The sequence below is a fragment of the Corvus moneduloides genome, chromosome 1 (genome assembly GCF_009650955.1).
Source record: "Corvus moneduloides isolate bCorMon1 chromosome 1, bCorMon1.pri, whole genome shotgun sequence".
In the NCBI taxonomy this organism is placed as follows: domain Eukaryota; kingdom Metazoa; phylum Chordata; class Aves; order Passeriformes; family Corvidae; genus Corvus; species Corvus moneduloides.
The window spans coordinates 21,273,301-21,288,419 of record NC_045476.1 but is presented as its reverse complement, the minus strand read 5'-3'; the positions used below and the strand labels follow the sequence as shown (position 1 = coordinate 21,288,419).

At 39.3% G+C, this 15,119-nt stretch overlaps 1 protein-coding gene across 7 annotated transcripts in view; it reads left to right on the top strand.

Moving 5' to 3' along the window:
• Positions 1-15,119, top strand: part of MLLT10 (MLLT10 histone lysine methyltransferase DOT1L cofactor) — a 128,795-nt gene that overhangs the window by 2,464 nt on the left and 111,212 nt on the right. For 6 of the 7 annotated variants that reach the window (XR_004238693.1, XM_032101502.1, XM_032101480.1 and 3 more), the window contains exon 3: positions 1,915-1,994. Coding sequence is in view for 5 of the 7 variants with exons in the window: in XM_032101502.1 (XP_031957393.1) it covers positions 1,915-1,994 (80 nt within the window). In the remaining 2 variants the exon portion in view is untranslated. Of the gene's footprint in view, positions 1-1,914; positions 1,995-15,119 lie in introns of those variants that run through there. The other variant, XM_032101493.1, reaches the window with a different exon arrangement.

The following is a 15,119-nucleotide window of genomic DNA, read 5'->3' as shown; positions in this document are numbered from 1 at the left end:
GATACGTCATGTGAACAGAAGTGGTAGAGGAGGCATGTCCACTCTTTTTGTGGCCTTTCTGTAGTAAATGTAGTAGTCCTCATGGTCAAAGCTGATGGTCTGTATTTGCAAACATTAGTATTACCCATAAAGCTTTATTAACTGCTTTGGTTTTGTTATTATAATTAATTTTAGTTCAGAGGTAACTTCATTTCAATTGTTAAGCCATTGGCAAGTTGTGAAGGACAAGATCTCTTCATGCGTTTAAAGAAGCTTTTGCATAATAGTGGAAGTATAAATGAAAGGAAGCCCTGAAGCTCTGTAAACACTATCACGATATATCAGAGCACAAACCTGTGATGGACTCTTCCAGGCTCTAGGTGTACTCAGTTACCCTGGCAGATACAGAAGTACTTCAACTTTGGTCTTTGCCCACCTCGTGTTGCCTTTGGATCTCCTTGCCAGCCCTGTCTCTGAATTGCGTTTTATACTTGTTTCTTACTCTGCATTGTCACTTGCTAACCTAAATGTATGACTGCACATTTAAAATCTTCCCTCTTAATAGCTAAAGAGAAATTCAGAGTCCCCCCAGTCTGTGGCTAATATAGATGCAACAAAAACAAGATGTTTTTTTTCTCATGTTAAAGAATTGTATTGTACAGTAGAAAGGGCTTATCAGAATAGTTTGGCCTGCAGGTACGTGAATAAAGTATTTGAAAATCTGACAACAGATCTTAATGTGTCTATGTGTATGTATATAATAGGAAATTATTTCATTGACTTTCCTTCATGGAAATAAAGCTGCATTAACCAGATGTTTTTCTACTACTATTGCATTACTATTTTTCATCTCCAAGCTATCACAAAATCAATATATTTGTATAGTATAACTACAACTTACAAATTTAATCTCCGCTTTCTTCATAACTTTAAATTAATCATATTTTTTTTTCTACTTACACACTTAAACCTGATTTTTGTATTTAAGTAACATATGATTGTTGAGAATTGAGTCTGACATCATATCTTTAATACTTTGGGATTATCTTTAAGCAAAATGTTTGGCTTTTTGGTTCTTTGTTACTTCCTACGTCCATACAAATATTAGAATATACTCATAGCACTTGTGTTCTTGTATTTTCATTCCCTCAATAGTTCTTCAGGTTGCTTGGTGTGTGCATTTCAAACATGAGCAGTATTGCCAAATTGCTAAACTCTTTTATTTTCTGTGGAATTTTGTACCAAACTCCTGGGGTTGCTTTTATATACTATAAGAATATAGATGACTGTCTTGCAGATAAATCTGCATGTCAGAAAATCTCTTTCCTAAGGGTTTATATTGTAGCCTGGCTCAGGTTGCAACTAATCTAAGCCCTGATGCTCAGTTCAGTTTGTATTTACAGCTCTGTGAATTTTCTGGGGTAAAAAAGCAAATTTTGTTCAGTTCACTATGGGTTTTCTGCTTAAGACCAGTTATTTTACATATAAAAGTAAGAAAACTAGATAGTAAGTGTATGAATACATGTCTTATGAAGAACTCAGATTTGTCATTTACTTTTAGTTTTCTCTTAAGAAAGACCTCATTATAACGAGCATCCGTCATTTATAGTGAAGTGTCTCACCTGTTTTGCAGGTAAATAAATAGCAAAACAGGTCACATGTGAAACATTGCTGCTTTGAATGGTTATGTTACTTTTCAAGCTAATGTGGGGTTTTTTCATTTAACAAGTTCTGCATAATTTTTAAAATGCAAGCTTGTTGTACTTAATTGTACTTTTGTGATAAGATTTCGTGTGCAATGTATGGATGTCAATTTGACTTTCTTGGTAATTAAAATTATGTGAGATCAACTAATAGTAAGCTTTTTAAGTAACATATTATTAGTATTGCAGTGCTATTTATGTTTGCTGAAATATTTTGTCTTGTTCAAAACAGCTTGCTATGGAATTGTTCAAGTACCCACTGGACCATGGTTTTGCAGAAAGTGTGAATCTCAGGAAAGAGCAGCCAGAGTGGTATGTGTTTTGTTTATTAAGTAACGCTAGTTATAATCCTTGTGTGGATAATACTTACCCAAGTGTTGCAGTAACAGTAGAAAAGAGCTTTGCTTTCTGTTGTAATTAATCTAAATGCTGTTCAGAAAGATGATTTGTCTTACTATTTTTTTAAAGTGGAAGTATGTAATTGTCTCTGAAGTATTCTGACAGTTTCAGGGTACGGGATTTTTATTTTTTAGGTGGTGGGGTTTTGTTTTAGTTTGGTGGGGGTGGGTTATTTTTTTTTTTATTTGGTTGGTTTTTGTTTGTTTGTTTTGGTGTTTTGGTGTTTTGTTTTTGTGGTTTTTTTCTTTTTTCCCATTTTTTTGTCCATGGTGTAGGTTTTGGTTAATTTTGTCAGTTTAACACTTATATAGTTAGGTACAGGAAGTAAATAAAATCTGTGTCCAATTTTCTTTTACAGCAGCTTTAGGTTGCCCCTTAAAAGCTTCAGTCTAGGAACACTCCCAATAAGTAGTGTTGTTAATTTCGAAAACGAGTGCTTACTTGGAATGTGATACTTAGAATTGAAGAAGTATTTTCTTTCTGTTTTTTTAAATTTATTTTGTGGTAGATATTTGGGATTCAGATAATGCTTTTCTTTTTTTTACCATGTTTACATGAGGTTTTGTTTTGGTCATACTCATATGTTGTTAGAATGAGACTGGGTGATGTCAGGTATTTTTAGAAAAAGACAATCACATTTCTCCCTACTTGGCACTTCTGTCTTCCAGCAGAAGAGGAACTGAGAGAAGTGAGAGTATTTAGAAAGACTAAGCTGTTCCTTTGCCTCTGAAAAAAAATTTCATTGGAAGAGAAGGTGGTGCAGCATCTTATAGCAGTGTGTAAACTGTTTCTAACCTTCATATCTGAAAACAAATGAGGAGTCAGAGACCAAATTTTCAGTTACTGTCAGTGGCTATCAGTGTGTTTACATAACCTGTTTGCTGTACCTGTTTCCTTTTCTGATAGAAAGTGGTGTAGAAATGATAGCTAAACTAACTGTTGAATGAATTTTTGGCACAGGTCTAAGGAATCTCATGCCTGTACTTTTTCCCACTTTTTGCCACTAATGTTTTCATAATGCCCAGGGTAATTGAGACTTAGTTCTTCCACAGCAGACCTGTTGGTGGGAGCAAGAAGGGATTGATTATTGTATGCTCTTCAAGTATTCGTCAATAGAAAATCAAAACCCTTTCTAAAGAAAAGCTGTTTCTTTTCTTGGGGAGACCATCAGATGTGTAAAGTTTTAAGAGTAACATTTTTTAATGTTGCTGAGTTTGATGTGTGCAGGTCGAGAGCAAAGTTAAAAGTACGGAGGAGAGGGAAAGATGGCTGGTGGCTATAAAAGGATTTTCCAAGAGTATGATAGGGAATCCTCATCGTGGTTTAGAACATAGTTAATCCTGGCTTCTCGTGACACAAGGAATGAAAGAGAACTGTCCAGAGTTCTATAGTAAAAAATGTCTGACTGCATTATGATAATTTCTTGAATTTACCAAGAGAATAGCTTTGATAGACTACTTTACTTTGCTGTTTGAAGTGAAGAAGGAATAGTGATAAACTTAACTGAATTCTCTTCCTGGCGTATTCTGTTCTTGTTTCCACAGTGCCTGTTCAGGTCAACAGGTTGATTATTGATTTTGTTTTGGAAAAAAAAAATCCCATTTGTAATGTAGTGTAGATTTGAGTGGTTCTCAGGTGAAACCAATTGCATGTGAGATATAACAGCTGAATTTTTAACAACTACTTGTATGTTAGTGAGTGAGAAACATAATGGCTGTATCTGAGGTGTCTTGGAGCAGCTCTTGACATTCAGAAACTAAACTCCAGCCCTGCCCTCAGTATGGAAACGAGAACTTTACAGTAAGCAGTTTACCAGACCCAGAAGTTTTGACATACTTGCTTACAGAAGTGTCATCACTGTATGAGACTGAAGCTTAGTTTTTCTTTTGGCGTTTTTGCCTATAAACAAAACCAGAATTAAATTAACCAGGTTACATTGACTATGCTTCTGCTTACTTTTAATCTTTAAAAAGACCTCAGTATTGCACTCAAGGCATATTTTTCCATGCTGATGCTGTGTTGTGTGTTTTTGGGGTGTGTGTTTCTTGGTTGTTTTTTTTTTTTTTTTAAGCTTCAGTTGCTGGGCAAATAAATTCATTCTGATAACCAACTGCAGTTAATTGCCCACACTAAAGTTAGTCTTGCTTTAACAATGAAAAAAAATGGACTAACTCAGAAGCACATAATGCAAGTTGATGGGTCACCAGAGAAGGTCACTTAACAGCAGACCAGGACAGTTGGCTTCCCATATACTGTCAAGTGTTATACATTGGTGTATACTGTGTTCCCTTTCTTTTGTGTGCTGCTTCTAGGCTGGTACATACTGGGTGGGAGCGAAAGTGGTGGCTGGTTGACTTCTGCGTGTTTGTTGGTGAGCTGAGAGCCACTGTCTTGGCTGTTGAATGGTCAGTTACTAGTTGGAAAGCACTGCTTTATACTGAATTTTGGTTCCAGCAGGGTCACATTTTCCTGTGTGTGTGAAAGAAACTGACTTCATAAACCTGAACTGTTTGCATAATGGGTATATTGAGGTGACTGGTAATTATTTGACTTACTTTATAATCATGCTTATGTACGCACGTTTTAAAATCACTGTGTAAGTTTTTAGCTATTGATTGAAAAATCTTAGTTTTCTGTAAATCAGCTCATTTATCTTAGCTGACCTGTGGTGAGCTGGGAATGCAAGTCTCTTCAGGATGGGTGGTGACTGCTCCCAGCTTTGCCTGTGTCAGCACCAGCTGTTGCTATCCTGCGTAGTGGGCTCTTTTGGCGTCTTCAGATGTACCTGAACTTCTGAGTCAAAAAGCAGGGCAAATACATATTGATGTAGAAAAAATTAATTTTGAGGTCTGTGTGAGGTTGTATACATATGGACTACTACATGAGGGACTTTGGGTCCTGGCTTGAGAAATTGCATGGTGTGTGTATGTTGTCCAAAGACTGATAGTTCTGGTACCCAAAGAGAGACTGGAGAACTAAGCTTAGGATTTGTAGCACAACTGTTGTTCAACAAGACTTTTCCCCCCATAATCCTGTTATGTGTCAAACATCTTCCTTGATGATCTTAAGAATAATTTAAACATTGTATATAGTGGGGTAAAAATAGACAATGTGTTTGTGATTTACTACAAGCTATTACTCTTCATACTCCTCATGAAGGAGATGCAGTAATCTGTGTGATAGAGATACCAGGCAGCAGGGAGGAGTTCACCATTTGTATGGGTAGCTTGGTCAGGCTTTGTGTAGGTCTTATTCCTTGTGAATCCAACTTGATTATTCAGAGAGACCAGGAGACCTCAATACTGATTGTCAGTGTTAAGAATTATAGGAAATTTTACTACCTCAAAGCGCACCTCACATGGTAAATGTGAGGAGCTCAGATGCTAAATGTGAGGTTGGCTGCTTGCATTGCAGGTGTATCACTGTGCTGTTGATCTGTTTCACTGGAGTATGAATATTGTAAGCCTGTCCTTGCATCTGGAAAAATCACTTTGGACTTGGTACAACTTACTCTAATGTCATAACAGTGGTGTTTTTTTCACTTGGCATTTCTGTGTTAATTTTCTTTAGTGGGGTGGCTTATGAAGTTAAATGCAGTCATGGTCCAGAACTGAGTCAGCGCATTTGTGTGACACTACAGCTTGTCTAATAATCCACCTGGATTTTAGTCCTTTAGTCCTTAGTGCAGTGGGGGCTGTGACTCCCTGTGGAGCTAGCCACATAAGACTTGAGATAGCATCCATCTGGATCTCAGCTCAATGTGGCATAACTGGAGTCTCTGTGTTTGCACATGTGTTTCTTGGAACTTCATGTGAAGACAAAAACACTCATTGCAGAATAAGTTTAGATTGTACAGTACTCAGTACCTAGATGTTCAGAGCAGTAGAAATGCAGCTATACTGTTTACCCATTTAAGGTATGTTGTGTGCTCATAGCGATAGGTTCCTGCTGGTTATTCTGCCAGACCTGAGCTGCACCTGCATCTGTTGCACAGATGATCCAAAGTCTGAACACTTGAATTTTAATTTTTTTTTAAATCGTTAATATAACAAGAATTGGAGCACTCGCCAAATTCTGTTTTTTAAGTATCTTTTCTTCACAATTTTTTTTTTGTAGAGTTGCTCATAAGAATTGTTTGATCCGTATCTTTACATGTCACCCCCAGCATTTATGTAGTATAAAATAAGCATAAGTGCAGTATTACGTGCCTTTTGCCTAAACAGAAAGAGGCAAAGAAGGAGGAACTAGGAATGCAGCCTTTCAATATGCAGGCAGGCTTGTGATCAGAGCTCTGACACCTCTGGCTCAACAGGCTGCCTTCAGGGGAGTGGGAGCTCTGTACTTATTACAGCTACATCTGTAAACTAGAATGAATGTTGATAAATATGGTCACAATACAAGTAAACTAAACTTTATTTTAGAAGAGGAAAACTTGCTGGGTTTTTTTTTCTTCAATTTGAAATACTGTCCACCAATAAAGACTAATAAACTCCACAGTCTCTTTGAAGATATCTCTTGAAATAGTTCTTAAAGAAATGTTGAAATGAATGTTTCTTTAATGTGTATCCATACTTTTCCTTAAAGGACACTTTATGTAAGAATATTAGTACAGCTACTTTAAGAATATTGTAACTAATATTACTAGAATAATTGCTTTAGTTTTGAGCGCACTACAGAAAAGTTGATCTGTGTGCTTCTGTTATTCATCTGGCTTTTATGAATGACTGTGCAGTCTAGAAGGCATTAGGCATTAGTTTGTAGCTGGATATCTTGAATAAAATGTCTGCCTAAAGATTACTTAGGTAGAACATATTGTATTGGGTTCGTGTGACAGGGTTTTGTTAATAAGGGGGCTACAGGAGTGATTTCTCTGAGAAGCTTCCAGAAACATCCCCTGTGTCTGACAGAGCCAGTGCCAGCCACCTCCAGGACAGACCTGCTGCTGGCCAAGGCCAAGCCAATCAGCAACTGCGGCAGTGCCCCTGAGATAACATATTTAAGAACAGATAAAAAAACCCTGCTCAATAAAAACTGCATCTGGAGAGAGAATGTGTGAGAGAAAACAACTATGCAGATACCAAGGTCAGTGAAGAAGGAGGGAGAGGCGGTGCTCCAGGTGCTGGAGCAGAGATTCCTCTGCAGCTGGTGGTGAAGACTCTGGGAAGGCAGGCTGTCCTCCTGCAGTCCATGGAAGCTAACCGGGGAGCAGAAATCCATCTGCAACCTGTGGAGGATCCCATGCTGGAGCAGGTAGATGTGCCCGAAGAAGGCTGTGACCCCATGGGAAGTCCATGCTAGAGCAGGCTCCTGGCAGGACTTGTGGACCTGTGTAGAGAGAAGCCCATGTTGGAGCAGGTTTGCTGGCAGGACTTGCGACCTATGGGGATTCCATACTGGAGCAGTCTTCCTATGGGACTGCTCCCCATGGAAGGGGGGGCATGCTGGAGCAGTTTGTGAAGAGCTGGAACCCGTGAGAAAGACTTAGGTTGGAGGAGTTGTTGGAGGACTGTCCCCTCTGGGAGGAACCCCATGCTGGAGCAGGGGAAGAGCATGAGGATTTCTACCCCTGAGGAGGAAGAGAAAACAGCATGTGATTAACTTACCACAGACCCTATTCCCTTGTGCTGTTGGGTGGGAGGAGGTTGTGGAAATGGGGAGTGACGTTGAGCCTCGGAAGAACTGAGAGGCGAGGAGAAGGTATTTTAAGATTCAGTGTTTATTTTCTCATTATCCTTCTCCGGCTTGTTTGGTAATAAATTAATTTTTCTCCAAACTGAATCTGCTTTACCTGTGATGATAACTGGTGAGTGATCTCTCCCTGTCTTTGTGTTGACCTTAAGAGCCTTTTCTTCAATTTCTCTCCCCTGTTCAACTGGGGAGGGGAGTGACAGAGAGCTTTGGTGGGCACCTAGTATCCAGCCAGGATCAACTCACCATGGTGTGTCTTGGTGCCACAGATGGGGCATAAGGACGTCAAGATAAGGAAAGTAATTGGAAGAGGTAGCAGGCAAACGTTGGAATGAAGAAAATTAGAGAGAAGAGTGGAATGATTGTGGAGACTTTGTGTTGTTCTGATTGTGGTGAAGGTGAAAATTTTTATTTTGCTTCTGTTGATTGAGTGGTGTGTGTTCCATTACATAGATGCATGTTTCCATTACATAGATGTGTGAGCGTTGTTTGCTTTGCATTTCATGAGTATGAGAAAATATTTTTTCCTGTGCACATTTTGTTGGTGTATGTAGTGAATACAGACCCATAACGTTATTGTACTGCAACTCAAAAGATGAGAGAATTGCTTAGCACTGCAGTGTCTGGTCATCAAGGTTTGGAGTACAGGAAGTGCAGAAGGTGCTGCAGAAGTGCAGTATAGTTTCTGTGTGCTTCCCCCATGTATCAAAGTGGGAGTATTAACACCATTTCTGACTGTGCTTCCTTCGTGCTTTTATTTTTCCTTTTTGTGTGCTGTTTTTCCTTTTTGTGTTTTTCCCTGCTTGTATACATACTTGTTACTTGGTTTCTAAATATGAGTCCCTGAACTTACCTGAAGCACTTCCCTACAGCAGAGAAAAGGTCTACTACTTTTCTTTTAAGTTTTGATGTAACAGGTACTTCAGTAAAGACTCTAAAGGTTCTGTGCAAAATTACTAACCAAAGCGAGACTAGAACAAAACATTTTCCCTTACAGGAATTGCATAATCCTTATGTGGAAATGTTTTATGACTATTTCTTTCATTGTATTCACTGGCAGAAGTCTCTAAAGTAAGCAAGGAGTTCCTCAACTTGTGAGAAGCCTTACTTAGAACTGATGCTAACATTTTATAGGTAGGAATTTTTAGGATAAAGCTGTGGTGTGTTGCAGAAGAGCATTGAAGTGAACCACTGCATACTGTATTTTCTCCATGTAGATTGAATTGAGTCAGTAGCATACTTTCAGGCTGATAACAAAAACTTGGATGTTTAGTTGGAAATGCAGCCAAATGTGACAGGCGTTTCTTGTAGCCTTCTAATGGTTTCCATTAAAGATCAATGTGTGAATCTTAAACTTTATATATGTTTATAATTTGGATTCTTGCAACATCTAACAGGGCTTACTAGTCTTGAATATGTATTGGGAGATACGTGGTTTTGGACTTCTGAAGCTGGAGTAGTCAGATCCTAATACACGTTTTGCGTTATCACTATGTTACATTGTACTCTACGTTATCTCACTTCTAGTTACCTTACATACACTGAGTGAAAGTATGACTAAATGTCACCTGTAGTACTTACTGAGTGGATGGTCTTGGAAGAATGTTGATTTGCATGTTGAGTGCCTCTAATCTTCTTGTCATAGTCTACAAATTTATTATCTATAGTAGATGTTTTTGACAGAGCTAACTGAATCTGCATATATTTTTATCTGATGCATTGATAAAAAGAACTGGGTTGAGTCTCTTTAATTTATCCAGGTATAAACCCCAAAATGCTTCAGGTAGTCAGTCTGTTTTTCTTCTACCTGTCAACCGTCTGCTTTAAAAAAAAGTTCTTTCCTTCTCCTGGGACAGATGACTCAATAGAGATGGGGCAGAGACTTGGCAAATTTGTCAGCATCAAGAAATGGTTATTTGAAGATGAAGATGACTTAATTTCTTAAGTTGTCAAGTTGCAGAACATAGCACTTTGGAAGAGAAGCACTGACAGCATGCATTCGTTTGCTCTATTAGTGATGTCAGCCAGTTGGGGATTCGTGGATGTGGCAGAAGATACTTTGATTCCTCTTGGTTCTTCGTTGTGGTTTATGAGCACTGGAGTCTGGTGTGAATCATAGGCTGGAAACATGGCAACTTTGATTTGCTTCTTTTTGGATATTTGATTGAAAAATTGTGTAGTTAGCTCCTTGCTGACTTCTGCTTCAGATCCTGGCATGGTTGCAAGCTATCATTTATAGAGCCATTTAGATCAAAATAGTGAAGGTGGGTATGAGTTTATAAGTTTATAATGTCTTAAGATACCATAGGTTGAGAATATTGATAAAGTATATTGCTATCCTACTGTAGTTTAGAAACTGATAAATAAGAAAGTGTGGCTTTGGTTTTGTGGATAGCAGCCTCTTCTTTGGCTGGGCCATGTATTCCTAAAGCAGCTCATCCTTTTTACTGTATTGAGCAGGGGGAAAATGAACTTTTGACTTTTGCAAGTATTACAAAGCATGGATGTTAAAACAGAAATAAACACTAATGGGAATTTTCATAGTACCTAACTGATTTTAAAGAAAAAACACAAATCATCAGTAAAATAGCAGAGTAAAAACATTCGATATGAATAGATAGCCTAAGTTTGGTGTGAGTAGAGGTTCAGTAATTTTCAGCAGCTGCTGGAAATGCTTGTGAGTTTTATTGGACTTTCTGGAGACTTTAAGGGCTGAGATGTTGATCTTCCCTGGTTAATCTTTGTATGTTGGCAGTAGTGATGTTGCTTCATAGAAGATGGCTTGAAGTAGTGAATGGAAAGATATCACTGCATTCTGAGGGCTGAGGTAAGCTGTTGCCAGCAGATGTAGATGTGGTCAGTCTGGTGCACATCCTGTTCTTGTGCTAACTGCCTGTAAATTCACATCTATTGATAGAATTTATGCGAAGATCTAAATTTCCAGATAAAAATGTCTTGGCAGCAGTGTACTGGTTTGCCCCACTGTGCAAATTGTCTGTGGGTTTTTCTTTTTGTTGTCTAGTCCTGCAAAAACTGTTCCTTTGTAGGCTCCGAGATACTTGTTTTTCTGTAGATAGCCTCTGATTAGCTAAATTTGAGTTAGGTTTTCTGTTATGTGTAATCTAGTTGTCTGTGGTTCTTAATTTCAATTAGCACACTTTTATTGAAGTGTCTTTAGAATATGGTATCTCTTACAGATGGAGCTATGTTTACATTGGTTGTTCAGTACCATATTTTTCTGAATCTAACACAGATTAATCATTAAAATTACCCCAATTTTTCCCAGGTTATTAGGGGGGAAAAAAGAATTTTTTCCTATTATCAGTGCTTTCATTTCAATGTACATGTGTTACTTTTTTTACTTTTATTTCTTTTCCTATCGAAGAAAACACACTAGGGTAAGAGGAATGTGGAAAGTATAAAAGGAAATTAGAAAATATAGGATTCTTTCCCGTGGAGAAAATGAAATACTAATTTCAAGTCCTTTAGGGGAGAAGGAAAATAAATAACAAGAACGTTTTGAGCTTAGAAAATAATTTTCATCAAAAGAAGTGAATATAACTTCAGTTATGTATAGGTTGGATGATGTATGTACAGCATTGGCATAACTGAAACTCTAGACGTGATTTTTAATAAACTTTGTGTTCAGAGCTGTTTTCTAGATGGTCTTTGTTTCTCAGAATATTTGTTTTTGACAGCAATAGGTATGTGCCTGCCAGCATTAAATTGTTGTGCATTAACTAAAATAACTACTCATGTCAAGATCTTTACCCTCATAAGCTAGTTTTTAAATCCATATTAAGATATTAGGGTATTATTATTATATTGATAAGGTATTATTAGAAGTATGTAAGACTACCTAGCATATTTGAAGTCTGTAGGATTGGGAAAGATCATCTTAGATACAATAAATTATATTAGAGGTCACTTCTAGAGGTGTCTTTTTTTCTGGTAACACCCAAGGGTGAGACAAAATGGTGTGGAATACTAGTGAAGGCAGGTGAAGCTGTACCATAGAACTCGGGACGTGAGTACCTGGACGCAGTCAGTTGTGCTGCAGGCTTCTGCAGCTACTGATAAATGGGAGTCAGGACTGCTACGAGCATCATGGTCTGCCAGCTGGAAAGCCATCGATGAGAAACTAATCCTCTGATCAGCTGCTTTGCATGCCTTTGTAAATCTGTCCATGTACTTTGGGGAAAGTGTGTTGAGTTAGTGCATTTTGATATACTCAGAAATACCCAGTAGCATGGCGTGCTGTAAAATAGATGTATTTGAAAGCAAATTCAGAAGTAAAGCAATAGAAGGATTTCTGCTTAGCAATTGACTCTTTCCTCCTAGGTTAATTTAAAAATAGTCATAAGAATTTGAAGGATTCATAGAATCCTTCATAGAAAAACTCTTAAAATTATTGAATCCAACTGTTAACCTAGCCACCACTGTGTTCACCACTAAGCCATGTCTCTTAAGTGCTACATCCACATGTGTTTTGAACACTTTCATGGATGATGATTTTGCCACTTCCCTGGGCAGCCTGTTCCAATGCCTGACCACCCTTTCAGTGAAGAAATCTTTCCTAATATCCAATGTAAACCTCCTCTGGTGCAACTTGAGGTAATTTCCTCTTGTCCTATCACTTGTTACCTGGGAGAAGAGAACAACACTCACCTTTCTCTACATGCCTCTTTCAGAGAGCCAGAGATGTGGAGTTGTAGATAAGCTATTCCCTGAGCCTCCTTTCCTCCAGGCTAAACAACCCCATCTCCCTCAGCTGCTCCTCATCAGACTTGTGCCCCAGACCTTTCACCAGCTCTGTTTGCCCTTCTCCAGGACCTCGATGTCCTTCCTGAATTGAGGGGCCCAGAACTGGACCCAGGATTTGAGGTGTGGCCTCACCAGTGCCAAGTACAGGGGAATGATCACTGCCCTGGTCCTGCTGGCCACACTGTTGCTGATCCAGGCCAGGATGCCATTGGCCTCTCGGCCACCTGGGCACTCGCTGGCTCATGTTCAGCTGCTGTTGACCAGCACCCCCAGGTCCTTTTCCAGCTTGCATCTTTCCATCCACTCTGTCCCCAGCCTGTAGCACTGCAGGGGTTGTTGTGACCCAAGGGCAGGCACAGGCACTTGGCCTTGTTGAACCTCAGAGCTCTGGCCTCTCCCCATCAATCCAGCCTGTCCAGATCCCCGTGCAGAGCCTTCCTGCCCTCCAGCAGATGAACACTCCCACCCAGCTCAGTGTGTCTGCAAACTGACTGAGGGTGCCCTTGATCCCCCCATCTGGATCATTGATGAAGATACTAAACAGAACTGGTCCCAGCACCAAGCCCTAGGGAACAGCACTGGTGACCGGGCACCAGCTGGATGTAACTCCATTCACCAACACCCTCTGGGCCTGGCTTCCTGACAGTTTTCTGCCCATCCAACAGAACACCTGGCCAAGCCATGAGCAGCCAGTTTCTGCAAGAGATGCTGTGGGAAATGGTGTCAAAGGCTTTCTAAAGTCTGGGTAGACACATACACAGCCTTTCTCTTATCCACAAAGTGGGTCACCTTGTCACAGAAGAAGATCGATCAGGTTGATGAATCAGGACCTGCTCATGTGGCTCAGTCTGATTTCCCTGGTTGTTCTGCATATGCCCCATGATGGCACTCAAGGTGATCTGCTTCATGACCTCCCCAGCACTGAGGTCAGGATGATAGTCCTGCAGTTCCCTGGATCTTCCTTTCAGCCTGTCTTGTAGATAGGTGTCTCAGTTGCTAATCTTCAGTCAACTGGGACTTCCCTGGTTAGCCAGGGCTGCTGGTAAATGGTTGAAAGTGAGTTGGCAAGCTGTTCTGCCAGCTCCCTCAGTACCCTTGGGTGGGTCCCATCCAGCCCCATAGACTTGTGGCTAAGTGGCACAGCAGGTCACTGCCAATTTTCTTCCTGGATTATGGGGACTCCATTCTGCTCCCCTCTTCTGTCTTCCAGCTCTTGTTTTCACTAAAATGTGAACTAAAATTTGCAACAACAACAAGTGGATTTAACCATTCTGTTTGATTAATGATTAACAGGAGCAGCAGAATAAAATGTTTTGTCTGGCAAGTTTTAACTCCTGTTGATGAAAAAACTTGAGGTTGAGTGTTGGGTTTCAAGAACTGTTAACGCTGATTGTAACTCGCTGTTTTGTTATTTGTAACTTCATGGATCACGTATTGCAGTCTTGTAGAGTTGTTTCTTTCAGTTAAATACTGTTGGGGCTTGGGGTTTTGGTTTTCTTTTCCTGTTGTCAAGCAGTGTGAAACAGTAATTCTGTGATGAAAATGTACTTTGGGAGAATAAAACTGTTCTGGAAGTGTGTTATGCTGGGTATATGCACCTTGACAGGGAACATAAGCTTCCAAACTGAGCATTTTGCGTATATGGCTGATTCGTGTTAAAATCTTGAAATACATGAATGTCAGGGAAAGATCAAAACAAAGTTGAGCCTAAGAAATCTGTCTGTATTACTACCAACATAACATTAGACTGTTTCAAGTGTATGGTGTATTTCTTTATTTATTTATTTCTCTATTATTTAAAGTAAGGCCTTTGGTTGGACTTCCATTCTGATTTGTAGCCAGTGTAGATAATGCCACCTCCCAAAGAAGGTAGTTACATCCTTTATATCCTTTCCCAACTGCCTGTCTGTGTTCCTGTTATGTTTATTATCTGACATTTTTGTTTGTGAAGCCTTATGGAAAGGTGGCTCAAAGAAGTAATCTGACTGAAAAAAACAGTATTTATTTTTAGGTTGCTGGTTAGGATTTCCATATAGTCAATTGAGTGCTTTTCCCAGAGGAAGGAAGGCAGTAGAAAGTACACATCAGGGATGGCCAGTGATCATCTTCTGGCATCACAGTGCAATTATGCTACCTTAAAGTGAGCTGGTAGTAAAGTCAGCTGGAACTGCAGCCTGATTTCTTGTCTAACTTTAAGGAACTGTGGTCTGTTTAATCTGCTGTAGATCTTCTTGTGTTATTTAGGTTAATGGGTCACATTGAAAAAAACGTTTTATTGCCTCGTTGCAATGCTGGGAATTCAGTCCTGCAGGATTTTACTTGGTTGACAGTCATTATTCGGGTGGATGGTTCCAATGGCCTAGCTTGGGCCACAATTCAGTAAATTACTTGCACAAGAATTCTTTGACCTTTGTTTTCTTATAACGAGAGACAGCATATAATGGATGTCTGCAGATGACGCTTTATGAATGTGCTCCAAATTTTTAGAACCCTGAGGGAAGAACAATGTTATAGTCCTATTACTATTTTTTTCCTTCTCTCTTGCTTGTATAGTCTTGTCCTTGTCTCTCTTTATCTTCCCTATTT